At 37.2% G+C, this 12,511-nt stretch overlaps 1 protein-coding gene across 1 annotated transcript in view; it reads right to left on the reverse strand.

Annotated features, from left to right (window-relative positions):
* LOC105219944 (cell adhesion molecule Dscam2) overlaps positions 1–12,511 on the reverse strand; it is a 134,680-nt gene that overhangs the window by 82,630 nt on the left and 39,539 nt on the right. Inside the window, exon 4 of the mRNA XM_054228447.1 lies at positions 5,162–5,283. Coding sequence (XP_054084422.1) covers positions 5,162–5,283 — 122 coding nt within the window. The remainder of the gene's footprint in view (positions 1–5,161; positions 5,284–12,511) is intronic.

Genomic DNA, 12,511 nt, shown 5'->3' on the forward strand with positions numbered 1-12,511 from the left:
ATATTATAAATGCGAATGTAAGTTTGTTTGTTACGCTTTCACGCAAAAACTACTAAACCGATCATCATGAAACTTTGTACATATACTCTTGAAGGTACTAAAAGCAACAAAGGGTACTTTATATTAAAAAAAAAATTTACGAAAGGTAAAACAATTGTTTCTCAAAAAATCGTCAAATGCAAAGTGTATTCAACAAAGTGAACCAGGTATATGACATATCACAATTTTTTACCCGAATGTGACATGTTTGTTGCCATTGATTTAACCCATACATTTATTCAAAAATTCAAATTTCGAAATTCAAAAGTAAACAAATTTCAAACCAAAAAAAAATATTTTTTAAATGAATAAAAGCAAATGCCGAATACTTTCTGCTTAGGCAAAACAACTCATGGAAGCAATTTACTAAGGTTTTGTGCTCCAACTGACAAATTGAAAACAATTTTATCAATATATATTATACTAGCTTTTTACCCGCGGCTTCGCCCGCAGTGGAGGTATTAAATAAGTATGAGAGATAAAGGGTAAGGGTATAATAATAGAAATGAGTCAATATGATAACTAAATTTGATTGTTTGGCTGAGATCAACAATTTTTAAAAATTACTACAGACAGAAGTTTCCACACTTTAATATATGCTTAGTTTCAATTTAAGTTTATGTGACGGTACACCCGATAGTTCAAGTGAATTTAAATTTGATTGTTTGGCTGAGATCAACAATATTTAAAAATTACTACAGACAGAAGTTTCCACACTTTAATATATGCTTAGTTTCAATTTAAGTTTATGTGACGGTACACCCGATAGTTCAAGTGAATTTAAAAACTCCACAGGATATGAAGTACTTAGTTCCGTATCCATAATTGTATCCATTGACGAATATTCCTTCATTTCTCCCTGAACCTCCTTTAAAATGTCAGTGTTGATCCTATTAACGATTTCATTTCTTGGTGCTAATATTGCTCTTGCACACAACCACTGATCACTATACAAATTTTGTTGCTAAAAGCTTGCATTCTCGCAGCACTCTACCTCGTGAACTATTTTTACTAAAAAAGGCGGGTTAATGTAAACAAATACATGTATTGTTTACTATTTTATTGTCAAAAGCGGGTATGTCAAATACTTAGTTCACTTTGTTGAATACACTTTGGTCAAATGTATCTACTTCAGTAATGAAGTTTTACAGTCATGAAGTTTCAACCCTGAATACTGTAATACCGTCCCATTGTATGGCGGTAACGAAAATATCTAATTTAATTGAATATAGTTTCAACTGTTTATAATATTTCTATATTTATTGTGACTTTCTTCTGTCGTTACATGCAGTATAAAACTATTCCAATTTTTGAGGTTATCCGTAATTTTTGTGGTTAGCTGTTACTATATTATTTTAGATCTTACTCGCTGATGTTAATTTTTACTCTGCTTTTTTCTAAATGCCTCGAAAGCGGAAATCTGGTCTATCCAAAAATTCATTCAAATCAAGAAACTTCGACTCACGCAGAGCTGAGAAGACAACAACAAGCAGAGCGACAAAGAGTTTTGAGAGCAGCTGAAACGCCTCTTCAGGCACGAGTTCGTTTAGAAAGACAAGCTGCACTGCAGACAACTAGAAGAGCGATAGAAACACCAGAACAATCGGTAGTGGTGGGCCCTTCTTTCTCGATGTACCAGGAGTAACTGGAAAAACGTTTTTACTTAACTTATTATTAATGTCCGTCAGAAAAGACCAAAAAGTAGCAGTTGCCGTAGCTTCGTCAGGTATTGCCGTGATGCTATTAAACGGCGGTTATTCGGCACATTCCGTTTTAAAATTACCATTGAATTTGTCATAGGAAGATTCGCCCATTTGTAATTTTAGTAAAAATAGTTCACGAGGTAGAGTGCTGCGAGAATGCAAGCTTTTAGCAACAAAATTTGTATAGTGATCAGTGGTTGTGTGCAAGAGCAATATTAGCACCAAGAAATGAAATCGTTAATAGGATCAACACTGACATTTTAAAGGAGGTTCAGGGAGAAATGAAGGAATATTTGTCAATGGATACAATTATGGATACGGAACTAAGTACTTCATATCCTGTGGAGTTTTTAAATTCACTTGAACTATCGGGTGTACCGTCACATAAACTTAAATTGAAACTAAGCATATATTAAAGTGTGGAAACTTCTGTCTGTAGTAATTTTTAAAAATTGTTGATCTCAGCCAAACAATCAAATTTAGTTATCATATTGACTCATTTCTATTATTATACCCTTACCCTTTATCTGTCATACTTATTTAATACCTCCACTGCGGGCGAAGCCGCGGGTAAAAAGCTAGTATAGAATATATGCAGAATAAAGCCCATCGTATTTAAAAAAAAAAACTATAATTAAGTATATGGGAGTTAGGAGATGACATTTTTGAAAAACCTATAATTAGGTATATGGGAACTAGGAGATGTTATGACCCGATTTTAATAACTTTTGGAACAGAGACACATTATTAGAAAAAAACAATTACCTCTGAATTACATTAAATTATCTCAGAGATTTACCCATATTTTCGTTTAAAATTTACCCTTAGGCGCTGAGTTCAACATGTTCGATATCTGGGGCTTGAAAAGTTATAGTCCGTTTTCGACAATTTTTTCACAAGTGAAGCTAGAGATGATATGCACTATTTGTGTAAAGTTTTATTCCGCTGTCTTCATTGGTTCCTTAAGTATACAGTATAAAGTGAAGGAATCAGATGGAATTCAAAATTGGGTTACATGGAAGTAGTCGTGATTGTGAACCGATTTCGCCTATTTTCCACACGTGTCATTAGGGTGTCAAGAAAATATTATATACCGAGTTTCATTGAAATCTGTCGAGTAGTTCCTGAGATATGGTTTTTGACCCATAAGTGGGCGATAAAAAATATGAGTGCAGCTTCCTTCTGCTATTATTTCTGTGAAATTTAGTGTGTCGTAGTCGTGTGTGTAGTGTGTAACGTTTTTCGCTAGTTAGTTAACCCACTTTTAGTAATTTTCAACCTAACCTTTGTATGGGAGGTGGGCGTGGTTATTATCTGATTTATTGGTTTTCGAGATATATACAAATAACTGATTTGTGGGCGGGGCTATGCCCACTTCCCTAAAAATTTACATCCACATATATCCCTTCCTAGTGCGATCGTTTATTCCAAATTTTACTTCTATAACTTTATTTTTGGCTTAGTTATGACACTTTAAAGGTTTTTGGTTTTCGCCATTTTGTGGGCGTGGCAATGGTCCGATTTTGCCCAAGTTCCAAGTTTCGTTAAGATATCTCAATTTTTACTCAAGTTATCCGTTGCACGGACGGACAGACAGACAGACATCCGGATTTCAACTCGTCTCGTCATCCTGGTCATTTTGATATATATAACCCTATATCTAACTCGTTTAGTTTTATGACTTACAAACAACCGTTATGTGAACAAAACTATAATACTCTCGCAACAAATGTTGCTAAAGAGAGTATTATAGTTTTGTTCACATAACGGTTGTTTGTAACACCCAAAACTAAACGAGTTAGATATAGTGTTATATAAACCAAAGTGATCAGGGTGAAGAGTGGAGTTCAAATCCGAATGTCTGTCCGTCCGTCCGTCCGTCTGTGCAAGCTGTAACTTGAGTAAAAATTAAGATATCTTGATGAAACTTGGCACACTTATTTCTTGGCACCATAGGAAGGTTGCTTTCGAAAATGAGCAAAATCGGACCACTGCCACGCCCACAAAATGGCGAAAACCGAAAACACATAAAGTGCCATAACTAAGCCATAAATAAAGCTATGGAAATAAAATTTGGTATGAAGGAACACATTATGAAGGGCCATATTTGGATGTAATTTTTTTGGGGAAGTGGGCGTGGCCCCGCCCCCTACAAAGTTTTTTATACATATCTCGCAAACCAATAAAGCTATATAAACCAAACTTTCTGCAGTCATTTTTTTAGCCACTTCCAAATATAGTCCAAAAATGAAAGAAATCGGATCATAACCACGCCCACCTCCCATACAAAAGTTAGGTTGAAAATTACTAAAAGTGGGTTAACTCACTAACGAAAAAACGTCAGAAACACTAAATTTCACATAAGAAATGGCAGATAAAAGCTGCTCTCAGATTTTTTACAAAATGGAAAATGGGCGTGGCGTCGCCCACTTATGGGTCAAAAACCATATCTCAGGAACTACTCGACCTATTTCAATGAAACTTGGTTTGTAATAGTTTCCTTACATCTCAATGATATGTTGTGAAAATAGGCCAAATCGCTTCACAACCACGCCTACTTCCTATATACTAAAACTTTGAAGACAATCTGAATCGGTTACATTACAATATATAAAGTAAGTACTAGTGAAGATATCGGTGCAGAACTTTGCACAAATACTATGTTAGTAGTGTGGCAGCCCCATTCTAAAAATCGCCACAATCGGACCATAGGTTTTAAGGCCCCATATATCGAACACGAGAATATTTCAAGACTAAAATTAGCCAGATCGGTTTGAACTTCAACAACCAATAACTTCCCGATTTTAGAAAATTTTTAATTTTCTTCGCGGAAAGTTAAATACATTTAGGGGTGGACCACCCTTAACATTTAGGAGGATGAAAAATAGATGTTGTCCGATTCTCCACCCTAGCCGATATGCACGCTCAAATTCACGAAAATCGGTCGAGCGGTTTCAGAGGAGTTCAATAACGTACACCGTGACAAGTGAATTTTATAAATTAGATTTAGTAGTTAGCCTTGGCTACACCCACTTTCCCAGAACTTTCCTTACGAATATGCACCCCTTAGAGTGATCTTCTATACAAATTTTTACTTTCAATTTTTTTTTTATTTTTGTTTTCGGTTATCGCCATTTTGTGAGCGTGGCAGTGGTAAAATTTCTCCATCTACAATACCAACATTCTTATGGGGCCAAGGAACACGTGTAACAAGTTATCGTTTGCTCGGACGGACAAACATTTTGATTTAAACTCATCTCGTCATACTGAGTAGCTAGAGTATAAAAATGGTTAAAAGCTACTAGCAGTTAAGAAACAAACTCAACTCAGCACCGTGCAACGCCTGTTGAGAGTATTTTTTACTCTACGTCTAACACCAAATCATATTTGGTTATTTTACGAGTATCATATGTATCTACCTGTATACTGTAGCATGCACTTCATGCCTGTACTTTTCTGCTGAAAAGGGATAAAACATTAGGCTACCGTTGGAGAGCGTGAAGACCATGTCCTGTTGGGGAGGTATTGGCGTCCATTCCACCTATGAAATATGAGAGTTAGAAAAATTTTATTAATAAGTTCATAAATACATTAGTACAACATTGGATATATATATATTCATGTGAAACTTTACAAATTTCTAAATTGTAAAAATTTTAAATTTATCAAGCATTTCGTATTCTGTGTCTAAAATAAAAAGCTTTTTTCTTGATAAATTGTTAAGAAGTAAAATGCTCTTGACAAATAAAATATCTCGTTGTGTATAGTTGTGAAAGTGAATTTATTGTAATGGAGATACAGTATACTCTCGAAAAGTAAATCGATTGGTATTTTGGGTAATTTACTTTTTTATTAATTTACTTTTCCAAATATATACATAAATTATCTGTTTTTATAATATTAAATGCATTTTTAAACATAAAAAATTCAATCATTTATATGCTTCAATAAAACATATGGATTTACATGAAAAACATATTTTTACATACATACATATGTATGTATTTACTATGAGAAGAAAAAATCTTGAATATTCTTTTGTTTTTTTTTCTCTTGCAATATATTTTCTGACCATTTTAGTACGACAATTCAAAAAGTCTGACACCTGATTTGCATCGTTTTCATTTTTAAACCAGTGGATCAAGTAGGAGAGTTTATTTACTAAAAAGACGATAAACAAGAGAGTAAGTGTTTTTGCAACATTGTAAAAAACGCTGCTTGCTTCGTTTCGAATTTTATATCACACTCTTTGAAAAGTAAATTTAAAAATTTAAAAATTTACTTTTTCGAGGTGCATGTGTAATCTTAAAGGTGATTAACTTTTCCGCGATTATTTACTTTCTGAGAATTTACTTTTCGAGAGTATACTGTATTTTACTTTTGTCGTAATTTTTTATACAAAGAGGCAAAATATGAATTCGCGTTATTGAGCCGTTTTTATATTAAAAAGTTTATTTTTCCCTTTTTATACTCTCGCAACAAAAGTGGCTAAGAGAGTATTATAGTTTTGTTCCCATAACGGTTGTTTGTAAGTCATAAAACTAAACGAGTTATATATATATAAATGATCAGGATGACAAGACGTGTTGAAATCCGTATGTCTGTCTGTCCGCCCGTCTGTTCGTGCAACGGATAATTTGAGTGAAAATTGAGATATCTTAACGAAACTTGGAACACGTATTCCTTGGCACCCTGAGAAGGTTGCTTTCAAAAATGGGCCCATTTCCACGCCCACAAAATGGCGAAAACCAAAAACTTATAAAGTGTCATAACTAAGCCATAAATTAAGTTATAGAAGTAAAATTTGGAATAAAGGATTGCACTAGGAAGGGGCATATTTGGATGTAATTTTTTTGGGGAAGTGGGAGTGGCCTCGCCCAAAGTCGGTTATTTGTATATATCTCGCAAACCAATGAAGCTATATAAACCAGTCGGTTCTCTAACGATTGCGTACCCCACCACACACCATGAAAATAGTTGAAATCGGATAATAACCACGCCCACCTCCCATACAAAAGTTAGGTTGAAAATTACTAAAAGTTGGTTAACTCACTAACGAAGAACGTCAGAAACACTAAATTTTACAGAAGAAATAGCAGAAGAAAGCTGCACTCAGATTTTTTTACAAAATGAAAAATGGGCGTGGCATCGCCCACTTATGGGTCAAAAACCATATCTCAGGAACTACCCGACAGATTTCAATGAAATTCGGTATATAATATTTTCTTGACATCCTGATAACACGGAACCAATGAAGATAGCGGAATAAAACTTAACACAAATAGTGCATTTTGTATAAAAAATGAAGATAATGAGGGTAACTTTGAGGAAATTGTTTTCTATATATTGCATGCAACAAAGTTTAGATTTCGTAGTCCCCAAGGAACTTTTCTGTACAAAATAAAACTTGCATTCCAAATAATATTAAATATACAGTAATCCCCGTTTAAGTGCTCCTTCTTAACATGCAAGACTTTTGAGACACTTAAGTGGGAAAGGCATTTAAATAAATCCCGCTTATGTGCTTCGAGGTACTTACCAAGCTTTTTCTCAAATACTTCTATCTAATATTTTTTTCTTTTAGAATGAAAAACACATTTATGTCTTATTAATAACATTAAATATGGAAAAAACAACATTACAAAATTATACACAGTGGAACTTCTATAACTCGAAGATCTCCATAACTTGAACACTGGAATTGGCAATAGCGTTTAGAATCCAAATTTCATACAAATTTCTTTTCCTAACTCGAATTTCTATAACTCGAAGTTCTCCATAACTGTTGAAGTGGCAATAGAAGGCAACTTTCATACTAATTTCCTAACTAACTAACTAATTCGAGTTAGAGAAGTTCCACTGTATATGTTTTCCTTTTGACAATTCTCAGCGCATTAAACGTCAAAAATTTTAAAAGGCACTTAAAAGAGGAAAATTGCAAATAATTTTGTATTTCAGTCTTAAATATTACAGGCATTTATGCGGGAAAGGCACTTAAGCGGGGAATTTTATATGTAAATTTAGAGAAAAAACAACGATGTCGCAAAATATGGATCACTGTATTATAATGGACATACATATGTACATATGTATATGTATTATATTATATAGTATTCTATGGTTTTGCGGGGAGCAAAAGACTAGGGGGAATCTGGGATGAAAAAGTGAATAGCCTCTGCCATCCGATTATCAATTAAGCTCATTTACGCGCGGCACTCCCTGTTAGGCTAACGAAGCTCTGGCAACCGAGTAAAGGCGGTATAACCATATCATCTAGATTCGGTAAATGGGGTTGTAAAACCAAACCAAATACTTTGCATCAGGTCTGGGAAGCTTCAATCGATATCTCGACATCAGAATCGGATAGAACCGGTCAATCGTAAACCAAACAACGATGTCGAAATGAAGAAGGCTCGGTTAAAACAAACTCTCATCCAAATAACGACCTTTTGCATGAAAAATAGGGCCAGATTCGGAGCATGGAATATTTGCGCATTCTCAGAAACTTCACGTCTAGACCAAGAGTAAAGTTTTTATTCTGAAATTGAAGTTAAATTATTAACTAGTTTGTAACAAATATTGAAATGCATGTGAAAACGTATATACATACGTTATAGAATAATTCAAATACATTTTTCAATTCCATTCAATATATAATAATTGGACAGAAATTAGCTGTTTCTGTTTAAATTATTTTGTTTCCCACACGTGTGGGGAAAAGCGTACTGAAGCTTTTTATTTTATCCAAAGTGTATTCAACAAAGTGAACTAAGTATATGACATTAACAGCCCTATTCTCATGCCCTCACAAAAATCACCACACTCACTACTGTGAGGTTTTTGGATTTTGTGATGATTACCTTATGCTGGAGAAAATTCAAAAGCTCAAATGATCACAATTTTCTCAAACATCTGTGACGTGTGAAAGCAGCCATCACAATACAAAAATATCTGTGTTTGTTTTGGTTTTTAGCAATATTTGGAAACAAATGTGTAAATATTTGCGTGCTATAACGAGCATGGAGGAATTGTTCTTTGAAAAAAAGGGCCTCGATCAAAGTTCAGTTATCGAATAATTGTGTTTAACCGAATCTGGAGCAATATGGACGTACCTTGCATTTTCATTTGTTGAGCGATTTGCTGCCAAATCTACGATCCGATAAGGACGCATTATTTTTGTAAAGCAAAGGACACTGACGCACAGCCTCTATAAGACTTTCGACTGTAAGTACGCAATTGTGATGTTTACAAATTTTACAGCAATTTCTATTTATTTTGAATTTATTTCTTTTGAAACAACTGTTTGACAGGAAAATGCTTTTCACCTCAATTGGTGACTTTTTTAAGCTTTTTTCTTATGAGGTTCGAGCCAGAATATATATATATATATATATATATATATATATTTGGCGTAGGAACCGCTTTAAGCGATTATAGCCGAATTCACCAGAGCGCGCCACTCATTCCTCCTTTTTGCTTTTTGGCGCCAACTGGAAACACCAAGTGAAGCCAGGTCACTTTGCACTTGGTCTTTCCACCGGAGTGGAGGTCGTCCTCTTCCGCGGCTTCCTCCAGCGGGTACTGCATCGAATACTTTCAGAGCTGGAGTGTTTTCTTCCATCCGTACAACATGACCTAGCCAGCGTAGCCGCTGTCTTTTTATTCGCTGAACTATGTCAATGTCGTCGTATAAATCGTACAGCTCATCGTTCCATCGTCTGAGGTATTCGCCGTTGCCAATGTTTAGAGGACCATAAATCTTGCGCAAAACCTTTCTCTCGAAAACCCCAAGAGTCGTCTCATCGGATGTTGTCATCGTCCACGCTTCAGCGCCATACATCAGGACGGGAATAATGAGCAACTTATAGAGTTTGATTTTGGTTCATCGAGAGAGGACTTTACTTTTCAATTGCCTACTCAGTCCAAAGTAGCACCTGTTGGCAAGAGTGATTCTGCGTTGGATTTCAAGGCTGACATTGTTGGTGTTGTTAATGCTGGTTCCCACATAAACGAAATTATCTACAACTTCAAAGTTATGACTGTCAACAGTGACGTGGGAGCCAAGACGCGAGTGCGCTGACTGTTTGTTTGATGACAGGAGATATTTCGTCTTGTCCTCATTCACCACCAGACCCATACGCTTCGCTTCTTTATCCGGTCTGGAAAACGCAGAACAAACGGCGCGGGTGTTGCTTCCGATGATATCAATATCATCGGCATACGCCAGGAGCTGTACACTCTTGTAAAAGATTGTACCCTTTCTATTTAGCTCTGCTGCTCGTATTATTTTTTCCAGCAATAGATTGAAGAAGTCGCACGATAGTGAGTCACCCTGTCTGAAGCCTCGTTTGGTATCGAATGGCTCGGAGAGGTCCTTCCCGATCCTGACGGAGCTTTTGGTGTTGCTCAACGTCAACTTACATAGCCGTATTAATTTTGCAGGGATACCAAATTCAGACATCGCGGCATAAAGGCAGCTCCTTTTCGTGCTATCGAAGGCAGCTTTAAAATCGATAAAAAGATGGTGAGTATCGATTCTTCTCTCTCGGGTCTTTTCCAAGATTTGGCGCATGGTGAATATCTGGTCCATTGTAGATTTTCCAGGTCTAAAGCCACACTGATAAGGTCCAATCAGTTCGTTGACGGTGGGCTTTAGTCTTTCACACAATACGCTCGACAAAACCTTATATGCGATTTTGAGGAGACTTATACCACGGTAGTTGGCGCAGATTGTGGGGTCTCCCTTTTTGTGTATTGGGCAGAGTACACTGAGATTCCAATCGTCAGGCATGCTTTCTTACGACCATATTCTGCAAAGAAGCTGATGCAAACACCTTATCAGCTCTTCGCCGCCGTATTTGAATATCTCGGCCGGTAATCCATCGGCCCCCGTCGCTTTGTTGTTCTTCAAGCGGGTAATTGCTATTCGAATTTCTTCATGGTCGGGTAATGGAACATCTATTCCATCGTCATCGATTGGGGAATCGGGTTCGCCATCTCCTGGTGTTGTACTTTCACTGCCATTGAGCAGGTCGGAGAAGTGTTCCCTCCATAATCCCAGTATGCTCTGGACATCCGTTACCAGATTACCTCCTCGGTCCCTACATGATAATGCTCCGGTCTTGAAACCTTCTGTTAATCGCCTCATCTTTTCATAAAATTTTTGAGCATTACCCATGTCGGCCAGCTTTTCAAGCTTTTCATACTCACTCATTTCGGCCTCTTTCTTTTTACGTCTGTCGGTTGTGATACGGCGGCGAAGAACTGATAAGGTGCATGCATCAGCTTCTTTGTAGAATATGGTCGGAAGAAAGCATGCCTGACGATTGGAATCTTAGTGTGCTCTGCCCAATCCATAAGAAGGGAGACCCCACAATCTGCGCCAACTACCGTGGTATAAGTCTCCTCAATATCGCATATAAGGTTTTGTCGAGCGTATTGTGTGAAAGACTAAAGCCCACCGTCAACGAACTGATTGGACCTTATCAGTGTGGCTTTAGACCTGGAAAATCCACAATGGACCAGATATTCACCATGCGCCAAATCTTGTAAAAGACCCGAGAGAGAAGAATCGATACTCACCATCTTTTTATCGATTTTAAAGCTGCCTTCGATAGCACGAAAAGGAGCTGCCTTTATGCCGCGATGTCTGAATTTGGTATCCCTGCAAAACTAATACGGCTATGTAAGCTGACGTTGAGCAACACCAAAAGCTCCGTCAGGATCGGGAAGGACCTCTCCGAGCCGTACGATACCAAACGAGGCTTCAGACAGGGTGACTCACTATCGTGCGACTTCTTCAATCTATTGCTGGAAAAAATAATACGAGCTGCAGAACTAAATAGAGAGGGTACAATCTTCTACAAGAGTGTACAGCTCCTGGCGTATGCCGATGATATTGATATCATCGGAAGCAACAACCGCGCCGTTTGTTCTGCGTTTTCCAGACTAGATAAAGAAGCGAAGCGTATGAGTCTGGTGGTGAATGAGGACAAGACGAAATATCTCCTGTCATCAAACAAACAGTCAGCGCATTCGCGTCTTGGCTCCCACGTCACTGTTGACAGTCATAACTTTGAAGTTGTAGATAATTTCGTTTATGTGGGAACCAGCATTAACAACACCAACAATGTCAGCCTTGAAATCCAACGCAGAATCACTCTTGCCAACAGGTGCTACTTTGGACTGAGTAGGCAATTGAAAAGTAAAGTCCTCTCCCGACGAACCAAAATCAAACTCTATAAGTCACTCATTATTCCCGTCCTGATGTATGGCGCTGAAGCGTGGACGATGACAACATCCGATGAGACGACTCTTGGGGTTTTCGAGAGAAAGGTTTTGCGCAAGATTTATGGTCCTCTAAACATTGGCAACAGCGTATACCGCAGACGATGGAACGATGAGCTGTACGATTTATACGACGACATTGACATAGTTCAGCGAATAAAAAGACAGCGGCTACGCTGGCTAGGTCATGTTGTACGGATGGAAGAAAACACTCCAGCTCTGAAAGTATTCGATGCAGTACCCGCTGGAGGAAGCCGCGGAAGAGGACGACCTCCACTCCGGTGGAAAGACCAAGTGCAAAGTGACCTGGCTTCACTTGGTGTTTCCAGTTGGCGCCAAAAAGCAAAAAGGAGGAAAGAGTGGCGCGCTCTGGTGAATTCGGCTATAATCGCTTAAAGCGGTTCCTACGCCAAATATATATATATATATATATATGTACTAAGGTTTCCGTCTTTATTCATAAATAATAATTTCACTGTAGT

This window comes from Zeugodacus cucurbitae, chromosome 4, assembly GCF_028554725.1.
Source record: "Zeugodacus cucurbitae isolate PBARC_wt_2022May chromosome 4, idZeuCucr1.2, whole genome shotgun sequence".
Taxonomy (NCBI): Eukaryota; Metazoa; Arthropoda; class Insecta; order Diptera; family Tephritidae; genus Zeugodacus; species Zeugodacus cucurbitae.